Below are 16,496 nucleotides of genomic sequence, written 5' to 3'. Positions count from 1 at the left end.
CTTAGGGTGGGGGTTAGCCACTGCTGTGGGCTGAAGGTGTTCCTCCGAAATTCAGAGTGAAATCCTAACCCTCAGTCCGATGGTATTAGGAGGCGGGGCCTTTGGGAGGTGCTCAGGGAGTGAGGGTGGAGCCATCAGAGTTCACGCCCTGCTGTCCTGGGAGGACACTGCAGCGATCCATGAACCTGGAAGGGAGTTCTCACCAGACACTGAACTGGCTGACGCCTTGATCTTGGACTTCCCTGTCTCCAGAATTAGGAAGAATATGTTTCTGTTGTTTGTCCAGCACCCAGGCTATGGTATTCTGTCCTAGCAACCTGAAATGACTAAGACAGCTGCCTTGGCGTTACCACAAATACCGTGACTTGGAAAAAGGGAGTTCACACAGTTTCCTGGTTTGGTTAGTTAAATTCCTAATGTATCTTGACAAGATCTCGAGACTGAATTTTGATAAGCACCATCGTCAACTGATTGGCCTTCTGCCCTCTCCCCAGCCTATTCTCAGCTTTAGGGCAGTGAAATTTTTATCTAAACACAATGCTTCTTAATTTATCCCCAGCCTCTGCATTGCAGAAAACATCCTCATTGAAGTTGTCTGAGTACTGAAAAACAGTTTGGGGGCTCAGATATTTATACTCCTGGTCTCCTCATTCTCTCCACCCTGGTTGACTTGCCCTTGACTAAGGAGGAACGGCCCTGGTCTGGGGAAGCTTGTCCACAGATGCTGGTGTGAACTTGGTCAGGATGAGCCTGCCTACAGATGGAACACACACCTTCCTCCTATCACCTACAAATAAGGTCCCTGGGAACCCAAGGATCCAGGGTCCTATACTCACCCCACATCTCGGCGCTGGGGTTTCACACTGCGCAGTTCGGAAACCAGGGTCTGGAGCCCTTAACTCTCAGGACGAACCAGCTAGCCAGAATCACTCTCATGGCCAGAACGTGTGCTTAGCCCTGAACTATAATGAAAATCCAATCACTGGAAGATGAAATTCACAAGAGCAAGAGGGAGAGACTGTGTGAGGGCGGGAAGCACCAGGAGGTGTCCCAAGGGTCTCGAAGATTCAGCTGGCAAGATGTTAGTGAGTCCGACGCATCCAAGAGAAAAAGTACGTTTTGCAGTGAGAGCAGAGATGAGTGTCAGAGAGGGTGCTTATTTCTGGAGCCCCTGGGTTTCCACACACAGAGGAATTACACTACCTCTTCTCCGCAGGAGACACTCAGAGAGGATATTGTGGTCCCCAACCCCAGTGCCTGCTCCCTCAAATAATTTAGATCCCAACAACGACGGCAGTGCTGCCAGCCTCCAAATCTTCGCAAAAGTCCAGTATATTCTCCACCTTCAGTGTTGGAAAAACAGAGACAATTACTGTGAAGTATCTGTTTAACAGACGAGGCTGTTTAAAAGAAGGGCACAGAAGCAGTCCCGCTGTGTGGTCATCTCACGCTACTCTGGCAAAGCCTTGGAAATTTTCTGTCCACACCTAAAAATACTGTAGGAAGGAAAAAACCAACCAACCAACCAACCAACCAACCAACCAAAAAACCCCCCAAAACTGCAGGTATTTTACTTGCCAGAAGATGGAGCTATAGTCTAGTTATTTAAAGAACAGAAGACTAAACAAGTGTTTTTTAAACTTAAGAAACCGAAACTTCAAAAACAGGAGAGGGGAGGGGGATGAACTCACATGAACAAGTATAAAGGACACATGGACAATACCTAAGGGTGGGGGGCAGAAATGGGAGGGAGGTGGGGAGCACTGGGGGCGGGCAGGGCTGGGAATATAAGACAGAAAACTGTACTTGAACAAGAATTAAATTAAAACAAAACAAAAGAAAACAAAACAGGAGAGGGGAGTGTGACACAGAAAAGCAGATGAGTAGAATAAGTCAATCTCTCAGAGGCAAGAACTGGGGCTCAACGACCACAACAGCGAAGTATTTCTGTACCGACTGCACTGGGCCCTGCTGATCAGGGTGCGGTCTCAGCAGCAGCAACAGCACCCCTGGGAGCAGGCTCTCAGGGCAGCTCCAGACTCAGAGCCAGAATCTGCATGTTAACACGGTCCCCAAGCAATTCACATACACATGCAAGCTTGGTTCTCCATATTGGCTCCCCAGGAAAATAAACTCTTGAGAGCTTACCCCAGCTAAGAAGTCCGACTCTCACAGCTTCTAGTTCGATCAGTATGGGGTAGGTAAGACATGGCTAATTTTTAAAAACTGCCCAGGTTGTTCTCTTGGGCAGCCAAGGTGGAGAACCTTCTGACTCCCAGTATTACGGCTGAATCTATCTGCCTTCACTGGCATTGTGAAGGGTTGGTTACAGCCAGGGCCCAGGAAGAGGCAAGCCCAAACAGAGGAGTCAGCTCAGCTCTGACCACTAGTCTTCCCTCCTCACTACAGTCTGGACCTCAAACTGGGCCTTCCTCACTGAGGATGAAACCCTATGTGAACCTGGAGGTCTGTTGGAATTATTCTAATTGTACACAGATGTTTGGGTTTCTTTAGAGCTTTCTCAACATTTCACATTGTGCTTAGAAACGTTTTCATATTCACTGGGCTTAGGAAAGAATCTTATTTTATATAGGAGATATACAGAAATTTAAACTTATGTAATATACATTTTTCCTTGGTTAGCCATACTTCTGAGAATGCCAGATACTCCAAGAAGTACCATCACTAGGGCAACACATTCACAGGCCAAAATGCACGAAAGGACATCAAAGTCATCAGGTTCTTTGTCTCTAATAATTGAGCATTTTTAGGAAAAACTGATTATCTTCCTGTGACTTTAAGTTCCCCAAACACATCTCAACCTCTTTCCCGATAATGCTTTCATTTCCTGAATGCTCTTCAATAACAAAGCTACTTTAGATAATCTGCTGTAAAATCTTGATGTTTTACTTCCCTGTATGCCATTCATTCATCTGTCCATCTATCCGTCCACTGATTAGTCCATCTGTCCACTCGCCAGCCAGCCATTCATCTATTACGCAATCCACCCATCCACTCTTCAATCTATCTGCCCAAATTATGCTTAAGTTTATGCGAACAGCCTTCTGACTTACACATTTTCTCAATGGGTCAAATCAATCTTCCTTAAAGATGCTTTCATCGTATTACTCTTTTGTTCAAAATATAAAATATTTAAAATTAAAATAAAAAAACTTTGACCACTGGAAAACTGTTCTATGGTCCAAATCTGAAATCCTCATCCAAGGTTTCAGACAGTTGTCCAAATTCATTCCAACCTTTACCTGACCACATTTCTAACAATATGCACGCTCCATTCACCACACTGTCCTCAAGATGATAAATCATTCTCATAGTCCCATTCATTCCTCTCTTAATATCATTTATTATACAATTACTCACTGACTACTATCTGCCATGGAGTAGACATCACAGGTTCAAAGGTGTGGCCCCCGGTACTCATTATGGGGATACAGAGAGCGCGCCTGCAGCCATTCACAGAGTAGCAAGGGCTACGCGAACACGGTGCCCAGAGCAACCAATTCCGAGAAACGCATCAGAAAGGTGCTCTTGAGCCTTAAAGGATAGACAGACCCGAACTTGCCACAGAAGAAAGCAGGAAAAGGGCATCCCGCCAGGTTTGTCCCCTCTGCATGCCCAAGTGCTGTCCATCTTCTATTTCAGCTCCTCCCAGGACACCGCGTCGGTAGCACTCCCAAGTCCCCGTCTGCCTGGACAATTCCGTAGCCCTGATGGGCCGATCCACCCAATTTAGAACGTGCGTGGAGTTCGTGTTGCCGGGATGATTCTTCCCACTTGCCCCTTTTATGTCATTAACAAAGATGTCCTCAGAAAATTCACTTAGGCTTCCTTGGGCCCTTTTGTCTCTCGTGAATGAGGAAGCACGGTGAGGTCATCTCTGAAGTTGCCGTCGTGAGTTATTTACACAGAGCAGCCTGTCTTCACTGGACTGCCCGCCCTGCAAAGGTAGGCACCACCCCCGACCTCCTGTGCGCCCTAGAACAAAAGTTCATAATGACTTCACACGAGCATTTTCTATAATGATTGTCATAATGCAGTGTATTGGGCTTGCGTGCTCAGGGGCCAGGACCGTGGAGTCGATTACATAAGCTTTGGTTCATTCCCCAAGCACACCCCGATCCTCATGAGGCTCTGGGGAGACCAAACCTAGAGGGAGGGTGTGGTTCGGGGCACACTGAACCCCCTTCTCAGGGCACACCTCTGCAGGCCCTCCTAACACAGGAACAGTGTTAGGGTCACATCTTTCAAACAGGACGATCATCGCTCCACAACTCAAAAGAGCAGAATGCTGGAAACAGGTGAGTTCTTGGCTTACGAGGCATGTATTTACCCTGCTCTCTACAAGGTTCATAGAGATTTTTCATTTATTTCCATTGCAGTTTACGTTCAATATTATTCTGTATCAGTTCCAGGTGTACAGCATAGTGGTTATCAGAAAATCATACACTTTACCGAGGGGTCTCCCTGATATTTCAAGTACCCACCTGGCCACATAGGTACTTATTACAAAATAGTCATAAGGATATAAATTAAAGCACAGAGATTAGAATCATTAATAGAGACGGTAACACAGCAAGTCCTCAGGAATTTTAAAGAAATGGAGGGGAAATCGTTTCTTTAAATTACAGGGACCCATAAAAGAAGTTTCGCTGTGATTATGACATTCTAAAAACCGCACATTATCTTCAGTAATAAGGCCATCACCTCGGACCCCTGGGTCAATCTTCACTATATAACTCCCCTCCTTCTACGGGGGGAATAGACCATTCCAAATCTTTAACTTGTTTAGTGTGAAACATCAAGGGATCTTGTCTTAGAAAATGGGCACTTAACGGACACAAAGTATTTCATCATCTGATCTCACATGGAAATACCAGAGAAAAAGCAAAACCTGTACGAAGCCTCAGAAAGGTGAGACAAAGACCTCCTCGATTCGAGAACAAACTCCGTCCTTTAAAGGAGCCGTGTCTCTCTAGGGATGTCGTTACACTTAACCTCCCGAAGGCTATTTCTTTATTTTCAAATAAAGGTACTGTTAATTGCATTCTAAGATTTGGGCAAAGACCAAAAGAAACCTATACAAGCGACATTTTTTATAGTGTCGGTGGTGTTTGTTGTCAATGATCATCATGAATAATGAATCACTGTTCTCTTTCCTCTGAGGACAGGGACAAAAATAGCCGGGTCTCCCTTACAACAGAAAGAAATAAAAATAAGGTCACAAAGGGCTTCTTAAATCTAGGAGCTGAGAAACCCTGGAAACATATTAACGAGAGACTGTGGAATGGCCTTTCTTGACAACCTGGAAGGACAATGTGGGCTGCTAGGTCTCTGCGTGCCGGTGGCACCGTCACACATGGAAGCCAAGGGGGATACCACAGAACCCCTAGGCTATGCCTCGCCCTGAAATGTGGGAAGCTGCCCCCTACTGGAGCAACAGGGACCTTGTCCCCGAGGAGCTGGCTGTATTCAAACGCTCGGGGTCAGGTGGTGCTCATTTAACTGGTGCTGGGTGTTGTGTGTTCAAGAAAGCACAGCAGCTTCCAAGTTAAACTCACGAGAAATGACTCACCTGGTTGCCTCCACTCTTGGGGTTCACAAACACAAGCAAGGGTTTCATGAGAGGAGAAGAGATGGGTTTTATCACAAAAGGACGACCTTTGTTTTCCTGCTGAAGGAAGAGAGTGGCACAGCTGAGACGTACATCCGTGACTTGACAGGCAGCCCCACGGCAGTGGGAGTGAGAAACCACCAGGACCACCCCCACCCTTGCAAAAAAAAAACCCACATCTTGTTTCACAGGGCTTACCCTTAAGAGGATATTCGATATAAAACTTAGAAGAAAGTATCCCAAGCTACAGCTTGCCCCTGCGAATTAAGCCATGGATTTCGGTGTTATTCTGCGTACTCTAAGCATCCTAGAAGTGTTAGCTCTCGTCTGCGCCTTCCCCGTCTTTGGGATACTACTTCCACAGACAACGCAAATGCTCTATGAAGTGGTTGGAGGCTGTATGCTTAAAAACTGTCCGAAATCCAGCGTGGTTAGAGGGAAGGAGAAAAGAGTAGGAGAGATGCACCCCAGCAATCAGGGTGGGCCCCACCCTGGCGGACAGGGGAGGCTATGTATGGCAAGCAGGAGACCTTGAAACACTTACTTCAGCTCCTCTTTTACTGGCTTTCCTTTTAAAGCTTGTCCTCTTCTTCTTCCGATTGGAGGCCTTGAGAGAGTTCTGGGGGGAAAGAAGGAGAGGCCTGAGGCCGGGGCAGACGGCCCGGAGCCTTCCCATGCAGAGCCATGTGGGAGAGGACGGCAGCGCATGCTGTTACACGCATGCTCATGCTTTGACATTTCCAAGCCACTGCGCATGGGTAAGCCACAGACAGAAACCAGTCGGGGGCTGCCGGAGTGAGCAACCGACTCCCCAACCCACAGAGAGGCAGGGAGTTAGAACCCTGGAGGCTCTCATGGACTCACATAACAACACATGGTGTACCTGCCAACCCTCCCAGTAAAAATGGAAGAATCCCAAATTCTCTGAGGGGCTCCAGTGTCCCGCCCAACCAGGTCCGTCTCCCGCCCAACCAAGTTCAAGTTCATCTCCTGGTATGGAGATCACCTATATGGAAATGTAAAAAAGGAGGCCATTTTTTATGTTTTTCTTTTTTGCGTTTTTTATTCCCCCTCTGTTTCCTTTTTCTGGGTGGGGGGGGGAAGGTGAGAGGAGTAATGACTGTTTTAAGGAACAATTGTAAAATGACTCATCTGCAGTGGAACTGTATGATCCAACCATCCCGTCAGCATTGGTGGCTGAGTTTTAAAACACGGAGGCAACACTCGCCCTGAAGTGACTTATAATAAAGGGGCAGCCATTGTTATTTCTCCTTCTAAAGACCCACTGGCTGACCGAGTCTTCCCGCTCCCGGTCGCCTTGAAGTGTTTTCCTCACAGAAGAGCCTCAACTTGTTGAAAGACGGTGACCCCAAATTTACTCGCCCCGAATGTCTCTTTCTAAGGATTTTATGGACCACAACTCTGTGGCCACTTCAACTAACCATTCACTCTTCATATTGGATACAGATGCTTTGAAAAGAGTCTCTCTGAGCGGGGCCAGTCATAGCTCACTTGTTGAAGACAAGCAAAATGAGCTTTAATTAGTAGAGTCAATAATTAATGCCACTGCCATCTTCCCAAAGGCAAGACATCGCTACCACATCACAGATGTTCAACAAAGTGTTGAAAGCCTGAAATACAGAATTATTGACTCGAAACATTATGTAAGTGTATACGCATGCATTGCTTGAGCAGTTAAAGAGTTTTCAAACAGCTTGAAGAAACTTAGATATCTGTTCTTCTACTATTTAGGGTATTTCTTTTCTTAGAGCATTCAAAATAAACCTTAATCTGGAATACATATTATTAACACACCCAAATGAGCAAAATTGAAACTCTTTAGCTTTTCTTTTTCTTTCACTGGGACCTCGAAAAAAATAATTTGATCGGTGGCCTGTGCTCACCAAGGATGAAGGTTACGTTCTTGAAACACCATTGTCTAAAAGTTTGCTGCCCGCTCAAATAAAGAGGTAAAATTAAATTTTTTTTAAAATGAAAGTGTGTTCCCCTATCAGATGAAAAGAGTCTCCAGGTTCTCCAGGTCTCACCAGAAAAGAGAAACCCAGGTTACTCCCCACCCCCAGGGGAGTCCAGCCTGTGGCCCGTGGGCCGCATGCAGCCCAGGATGGCTGTGAATGCAACCCAACACAAAATGGTAAATTCACTTAAAACATGATGAGATTTTTTTGTGTGTGTGATTATGTGTCACAATGTAGTTAACATGTGGCCCAGAGACGCTGAAGGAGGTAATACCCTCAACTATGCGACCCCTGCGGGGAGATCTCCAAGGGCCTGAACTCCTCTTTAAATGGACCTACTATCATGTTGCTCTTTGGGGAAACTTTCACTTTATTAAAGTATTTGCTGTAGCTTGGCTCCTGTCAGTCTGTTTAAAATGGAAGAAGAAAATAACTTGGAAGCTGTAAACATTTAATCAGCCAAATGATGCAAGAAGGATGCTGGAAACTAGCAGGCTGGCCAGGGCGGTGCCCATCCGATGCCCACGGATGGTTCTGAGTGGTTCTCTGCCAACACGGCACACTGGCCTCGCCCGGAGAGCTTTGGTAGAACGCTGCAATCCGGGCCCCATCGGACATTCTCATTTCATTTATTTGGACTGAAGCTCAGGCAAAGGGACCTTTTAAAAGCTCCCCAGGCAATTCCGACCTGCAGCCAGAGTTCCAAACCTCTGACATGGAGGGGCGGAGTAAGGAGACTCGTACACTGGGGCAAAGCAGAAGATCTGAGGGCCCTGAGGGCCCTAAGGACCCTAAGGACCCTAAGCTGTGCAACCCGACAGACTGGGTGCTAATTCAGGATGTCCCTGCCATGACGTCTGTGTCACACTAGGTCTGAGGCTTGGGCCGAGTCAGTCCCACTTTTGAAATACCAGTTTCTTAATTTCGAAGTGAAGGTGATAATACCTACCTCACAGAAGAGTGTGGCGTTGAAACCAGAAAATGTGTGTGACGCAGCTAGGCTTGGTATCTGTCCCAGGACAAGGATTTCCAAACTTGTCAGCTGCCTCATTCACAGCTGTCGATCCCAGCACCCAGCATGGATGCCTGGCATGTAGTATGCACACAAATCATTGTTGCAATGATGACCCAGCATTATCATCATTCCCAACCCTTTCAGAGTCTGTCCTGATTTCAGAAAGAATCCTTAGGGACCAAATGCCTGTCTCCTAACCTCTTTGTGGTTTTAGTTCATTTACTACCAAAAGCAATGCAGGACGCACGCCAAGTGCTCGCTCAAATGCCCTGTGGTTCTTGGTGCTTAACAGGATTCAGTAATTAAACTCTGAGAGAAAGGTCTGATGGATCAGGCTGAGGGTGTTTCCTAAACTTGTCCAGTCACGGCAGTCAGAGTTCTCCAGGTGATTCTGACAATCAAGCACGTTCGGGAAAGAGAGAATTAGAAAAACACATCCAAAGAAGGAAGGCTTGAGGTCTGAAAACAGAGCAGGCAGGGAACTCAATTCTAATAGGGAACAGACACACGCAACAGCTTTTTTTGTTTCAAAAAAAAAAACAACACATGTAGCAAATACAGATGTGCCTCACCCAGCCAAACGCATCTGAGGCCTTCTTCGTCTCACAGAACAAGGGGGCAAAGGCCACGCAGTGGTGGATTTACAGTACCTGGACGCCTCTACGTGAGCTCTGAGTAAGCTTACAGCCCTATGGACAGTCAAATAGCAAAAGATAAGCAGCGTGGAAGTTCACAGCACACTCAAAATGCCCGAGCTGTTCGCAGGGAAACGTGTATCTGTGTCTCCATAGAGAACTTCTTTCAGAAGGCGGCTTATAGGGATCTGCTGGATAGGAAGGCAGAGGTGGGTTGTGTTTTGGACTGGCCTGGCTGATCCACACTATCTCTTTCCCTGCCTGGGCCAATGTTGTCCTGAGAGTTAAATACAATAGAATGTTGCTCAAGAACATAAACATTATAGCAGGAAGTTACTGGGTAGAATTGTCAGTGACATGTTCCAGAAACCTTTAAATGCTCGTCCTGTGTTCTAAAACAAAGCACCCCTGTTATCAAGGGCAGCTAACTCTGATACAGAGGGGCCACTTGGCAAGTTCAACACTGTCAAAACAGTGAACCGTTGTGCCCTCGGGTGGATGTCTGCATTCCTCCGATTCCAACAGCATCCGCCCCAGTACCTTCTGTGCCCACTCTTTTGCTCAAGTCCTAGTAAAAGATAAAGGCTTTTTCTGTTCTTAGACCAGGTATCAAGACGGTCTTACCTTGCCGCAGAAATAATCCTAACAACAAAATCTTTATCGTAGTCCGGCTCCTTCCTGCACTGTTAAGGAATGCCTACGGGGGAACCATTCAACTGTGAATGAAACTTAACTGCACCTGTTATTATTCCCCAGGGATTGGTCCAGGGTACGGGGTCACAAAGAATCAGTTATAACAGTCTCAAGAGAAGATATCTCACTTCTTCATCCCAAATGAAGTTTTCCCCCATGATATATACTGGACAAAACTCAGGCAGATAATTGGAGGGAGGAGTCATGGGCTCTGTCTACTGAAGAAGGTTCTTGCTCCGCCCTACTTCGCCGGCCACTGGGACAGAGGCTGTCCTGAGAATAGGCAGGCAGAAGAACAAAGAAAATACATTCCGAAAGCTAAGGACAGGGTCTCAGCAGCTTCTCAGGCGTATCTGGCTAAAACACAGCAAGTATTACTTAAGCTTTAGAACCGACCAAAGGAAATGGCCTGGGAAGTGTTGAGGGGTATTATGGTCAGAGCTATTATGTGCCACAAGTCCACAGCATGTTAAGATCATCCAATCATAAGGAATAAGAAAGGATTCGCACGAAGAAAGTGTGTACAAGGTTAGGAAGTCGCTGATTGTGGCGTTTTCATAAGTAGACCATTGGCAATACTATAAATATCGATCAGTAGGGAGTTGGCTAAGTAAACTAATATATACATAGCATAAAATATATGTGCCACTCTAGATGCATGATAAATTTATATGTACTAATAAGGACTTTTCCCTAAGATTCATTTTTTTTCACTAGGAGAGGCCAGTTTTAAGGCATTATGCGTAAAGTAATGTCATTTATTAAAAACACACACCTCGAGACTTTTATAACTTGACTCCACAAAAATTCATGCAATGTAGGTCTTCTCTTCAGTTCCCAGTGCCAATGCTAGGATTTGAGCATCGTTAACTTATTTATCCAACCAAGATATTACCCTTTACCCTTTTCAGTACAGAAGGCAAACACCAACATCTATCACATCAACCATAACTTTGATTTTAAGTACAGCAACAGGTCCCGTTTTCTTTGAATTCCTTCAAGCCCTTCTCTCGTAGTTTAATTCCTAGGTCTCCCCCAAATAATGTGGTAATGACACTCAGCACATCACCCAGGCAGCCCTCACTCCCCAGTTACCCGCCTTTCGCATGACTTGCAACCTCACAGCTGCTCACTGAGGGCGGGCCCACCTGGAGCCAGGCACCCTTCCAGAGGGAAGGACAGTACATGATTTAACCCCACCTCTTTGCAATGCTGTCCCTGACCACTATGCATGGATGGCCGTGTACTTACGGGTGCATGGAAAGTATTTATATAATATGCAAATTCTGGAAGTTGGAAAACTATTTTCTTTGCTGTTCTCTATCTACCTTCCAAATTCTGTCCTGTCCCAATGTCTCCAATGAATTGTCTAATCTGACCATTTCCACACCGTTGTTGACAGGTACCACCTGTGACAGAGGCCACCTGTGCCCCACACTCTCCAAGCTATGGTTTTGATAGCATCAATGATCTGGTCCCAAACACAAGAACTTTCCTTAATCCTTTTTTTTAAATGTCTACAGAATTTAACATCAAGGACTACCCTATTTTTCTTCCCATTTTTAATAATGAAACTTTCCTTGTTTTGCAGGATTTTCTTTTCCCTTCCACTCTCTGGGGATGGACCCTTCCTTAGTCCTCCTCTCCTTGTTTTCAGTGAGTGAATAGGACCTGACTGTCTCCCATGGGGTGGGCACTGTGCTAATGAACACACAGTCCCATAGCAGTGTAAAATACAGCAGCTCCTGGAGTTCAAGGTGCACTCGGGGGCCCAGGAGACAGCAGGCTGTGGCCCCTACTCTGTCTCTTTCTACCCTCTCCATCAGAAAGCTCATGCTTTTCCCACCCTTTTTCATTGTCAATAACTTCTGCCCTGATCTCCACGTGACCATCCAATGTTTTCCTCTGTTGAAGTACAGCTTTGCTTGATGCCCTGTACCCCTAAAAGTCAGGGAGAAGGAAAACAAGACCTAATATTTAGTGAGTATGTACAGTGAGCCAGGTGCTATGCTAGGTACTTTATCTCTTTTGCTTTTTAGCTTATTAGTCCATGAAAGCCCTATGAACTAGGCACTAGCATCAACTACATTTTGCAGATGAGAAGCTGGAAGAGAAGGGTTTAAGCCATCTGAGACTGCACAGATTGTTCAGTGCAGGCCAAGGTCATGAATCCAGGGAGTCCGGCTCAGAGGCCAGAGCTCTTCACCGCTCTCTGTTGCCCCCAAAGCTCACCAAACATTAGCTTTTACACAGAATCTAGGCCACTGACTAAATTATGTGATGGAAGTGGGCCCATCAAATTTTCAACAATGCCTGATTCTTCTCTACTCCTCACTTTCCTCAGCTGTAGAGAAGGAGCAACAGGACTCCTGCCTCCTGGGACACTATGATCCTAAAATGAGCTAGTGAATGTGAAGGACTCAAAAAGCTGTCATAGCTAACATTTCATATAAATGTCAGCTCTCCTTACTCTCGTTATGATATCATGAATCACAGAATATAATAGAAAGGCACCTAATGAAAAACACGTGGACTATAGCACCCAGATCATGCACTGTAAACACCATCTCCCATTAAAAGTAACCAAGTCTCCTTGGAGAAATGGCTGATACCAGGTTCAGACAGAAAATGCCCATGGTGTCGTTCCCGGAACCAAGGAAGCCATCAACAACTCCATGGCTCATGAACAATGGAGACAGGAGCCGCCTAGAAGGGGTTCTAACTGGGCCGAGGTGGGAAAACAAGAACATAAGAATAATGATGATGCCAAAGGATTAAGACACATCGTATACCATGTATATCGCATGGATGTCCATTGGTAATTTACAATGATGCTCTCCAAAGCAATCACCATGAACTTCGCCACTCTAGTCTCATAATAAAAGTTGCCAAGGTAGTAACTTACTGTCTTCTGAAAATTTACAAATAAAGGCAACTACGAGAGCACCTGTCATATATTTGCTAGTAATAAGGGAAACATCTCTTTAAACAAAAATCATATAGCTAAAGAAATGAGTTAAATATTGGGAAATCACCCTTTGGCCACCCTACTGAAATAACAGATTCAGGCAACAGCACTTATTAGATAACACAATAGGTAAAGGGGCTGGACAACTTGGTGACAGGTAGGCTAGGATGACAGCCCCGAACTTACTCATCAACCTTCATATCACTAAACGTTGGTGCCCTGACACGTTGCTCCCTTTGAAAGCAACACGACAGAAATACGCATCCTCATGCATGCAGTCCTCCCGCTAAAAATTAAACTGAATCTAGTTAAGTCTAAGTATTATTTTATAAGAAATACGGGCATTAAGGGAAAACAGTTTGAAACACACTAAAGATCCAATCAGCCAAAATAAAAACCCAAGAAATTTTACAGAGAGAGTGAGCTCATTTATTTAATAAACAGCATAAGAAGTAAAAAGGTTATGTCACCAAAAAAGCAGCTGTGAACTTTGGATCTTGATTTGAAAAAAATAACTGTGAAAAAAATTATATCTGAGACAATCAGAAAATATTTCAAGGAATGACTGGTTTTGAGAGTTGACATAATATGTAGCTGTTTTTCTAAAATGTTATCTTTTAAAGAAGCAAAATGAAGTGTTTATAGTTTCAGGGGTGTCCAACCCATGGCCCGTGGGCTGCAGGAGGCCCAGGATGGCAAGAATGCAGCCCATCAGAAAACCATAAATCTGCCCTGGCTGGTGGAGCTCAGCGGATTGAGCGTGGGCCTGCGAACCACACGATCGCAGTTCGATTCCCAGTCAGGGCACGTGCCTGGGTTGCAGGCCAGTTCCCAGCAGGGAACTCACGAGAAGCAACCATACATTAATATTTCTCTCCTTCTCTCCTTCCCTTCCCCTCTAAAGATAAACAAAAATAAAAAATCTTAAAAAAAAAAGAAAACCATAAATTTACTTCAAACATAATGAGATTTTTTGTGATTAAGTGTCCCAGTGTATTTACTGTGAGGCCCAAGACTCCTCTTCTTCTTCCAGTGTGGCCCAGAGACACCAAAAGGTACACCCCCCTGGAAATGATATGCTAACATTTGCTGTAAGTTATCCCAGCAAAAGGAAAAAGTAGGTGGTGGAGGGGAGGCGTACTTCCTTTTCCAAGAAGACCGAGTGGATGGGGTGGGACCAGGAGAAAAGCGCATGTGGTTATGAAAAGGCGACCTCAGGGATGCTTGTGGAGGCCGCTGCTCTGGTCTTGACTGAATCAGTGGTCACATCTGGGTGTGGAGCGCTGTCCTGCAACGCGGCAGGAAGTTACCGGGAGGAGAAAATGCGTGCAGGGCACACGGACTCTCTCTGTATCATTTCTTACAACTGCCTGGGAGTCTCAAAAATATGTAATTAGGGAAAAGGAATTATGGTGTAGCAGGGGATATATGAAACAAGAGTAGAAAAGTTCGCGTTACAGCATAATCCATTATAACCTTCTCTCTCTTCACTTGCTTAAAAATTCCCAGGCTTAAAATTCACTTGCTTAAAAAATAATGAAAAGATTTTTAAAGTTTAGAAATGTAAACTTACAATTTCCCTGCAAAGTGGCACCACCTGATTTTTTTCATAACTGGTCTATCTCTAATCTTCTAAAATCCCAGACCACCAGGTCATCCTACACACTCTTGCTAGTACTTTCCTTCTGAAATACAATTATTGCTCTATTTCTCTTTTGCTTAAAAAGATAAAGTTCACGTATACAAAATATTCCCGGCTGGCCAGGCCTGAGCAACGCACCCCCCCCCCCAACCCATGTAAACCTTCCTCTGTGTTCAAGCCTGTCTCGTAGCCCAATGACCAGAATTCCGGACCCAGTACCCTTGTTCACACCATTCTCCTGCCCGCTGTTTCTTCTCTTGTCCACTGACCTAAATCCCACCTGTCTGCAGGGGCAAAATAAAAGCCATCTCCTTCATGAAGCTCTCCTCCCTGATCATTTGTTAAGATAACCACAAGGCAATGACCAGAGCATGGATCACACATCTCATCACCATGCCACCACCACCACCATCGAGGTTTTTGATAAGAACGTGGTAGCTCATGGGAGAGATTGGCGAATTTTAGGGAGGGGGGAAACACAAGTAAAAATGTGAAAGAGACGTTTAAAGAACACTAAATTGCAAATCAGTACACTTGAATCCCAGACATGGTACTGAACTTGTGTATGTCACCTGGGGCAACGCGCTGAATGTCTCTTGGTTCTAAAATGTAAAAGGAAAGAACTAGACTTCCCAGTTTTAATGGATAGACATGGTAGCTGCCTCTAGGAAAGATTTCCCAAGGGTTTCCATGAATTGTGACTTGGAAAGATTATTCCCAAATATTATTCATCAGCAGAGACGAAACTTTATAGAAAAAACACAAAGCAAAACAGAGTCCCTGATCCAATACAAACGGAGTCAGTGACAATGAACGGCATGATAATTTTGGGGACCACATAAAAAAGGACTGGGCTTCCATATGATTTAAAGATATTACATTCCTAAGACACCCGCACCCTAGGAAGGTATAAACTTCCTGCAGCGTTAAAAGTCCGCCATGCAGAACTTGAAGCTCACTGTCTAAGATGAACAGGTAGACATTTTTCTGTCAAAGATTATGACCTTAGGAGAAACGCCCCAGGTTTCCCACAACCGAAGCGCAGTCGCTCTAGGACGGAAAGTACAATGAGGAGAGTACAGGGAGGGTAAGGCCTACTTTGCCTTCAGAGACGAGGGTCGCTCTGTAAGCAGGCCTTGTGCATTGAGGAAGGTCGTGACCCACAGTCTGCTGTTTGGGGGCGGGGGGGGGGTCGGAAGGGGTGGTGACCTCGACCANCCCGGCTGGCCAGGCCTTCGCAACGCCCCCCCCCCCCCCCCCGTAAACCTTCCTCTGTGTTCAAGCCTGTCTCATAGCCCAGTGACTAGAATTCCGGACCCAGTACCCTTGTTCACACCATTCTCCTGCCCGCTGTTTCCTCTCTTGTCCACTGACCTAAATCCCACCTGTCTGCAAGGGGCAAAATAAAAGCCATCTCCTTCATGAAGCTCTCCTCCCTGATCATTTGTTAAGATAACCACAGGGTAATGACCAGAGCATGGATCACACACCTCATCACCATGCCACCAATGCCACCGAGGTTTTTGATAAAAACATGGTAGCTCAGCCCTGGCTGGTGTAGCTCAGTGAATTGAGCGCGGGCCTGCGAACCAGAGGATCGCGGTTCGATTCCCAGTCAGGGCACATGCCTGGGTTGTAGTCCAATTCCCTGCAGGCCAACTCCCAGCAGGGGATGCACAAAAGGCAACCATACATTGATGTTTCTCTCCCTCTCTCCTTCCCCTCTAAAGATAAATAAATAAAAAATTTAAAAAAAAAACATGATAGCTCATGGGAGAGATTAGTGAATTTTAGGGCGAAAAACACAAGTAAAAATGTTAAAGAGACGTTTAAAGAACACTAAATTGCAAATTAATACACTTGAATCCCAGACATGGTACTGAAGTTGTGTATGTCACCTGGGGCAACGCGCTGAATGTCTCTTGGTTCTAA

At 45.4% G+C, this 16,496-nt stretch overlaps 1 protein-coding gene across 5 annotated transcripts in view; it reads right to left on the bottom strand.

Moving 5' to 3' along the window:
* The window catches only part of LOC118989104 (diacylglycerol kinase iota), a 315,926-nt gene that overhangs the window by 188,651 nt on the left and 110,779 nt on the right, over positions 1-16,496 (bottom strand). For 3 of the 5 annotated variants that reach the window (XM_037049123.1, XM_037049127.1, XM_037049125.1), the window contains exons 9-10: positions 6,177-6,251; positions 5,594-5,692 (exon numbers count right to left, since the gene is read on the bottom strand). In XM_037049123.1, coding sequence (XP_036905018.1) covers positions 5,594-5,692; positions 6,177-6,251 — 174 coding nt within the window. The remainder of the gene's footprint in view (positions 1-5,593; positions 5,693-6,176; positions 6,252-16,496) is intronic. The other 2 variants (XM_037049124.1, XM_037049126.1) reach the window with 1 other exon arrangement.

This window comes from Sturnira hondurensis, unplaced genomic scaffold (genome assembly GCF_014824575.4).
Source record: "Sturnira hondurensis isolate 20B ecotype Veracruz unplaced genomic scaffold, ASM1482457v3 Scaffold0006437, whole genome shotgun sequence".
Lineage (NCBI taxonomy): Eukaryota > Metazoa > Chordata > Mammalia > Chiroptera > Phyllostomidae > Sturnira > Sturnira hondurensis.
This window is presented reverse-complemented; position numbering and strand designations above follow the sequence as displayed.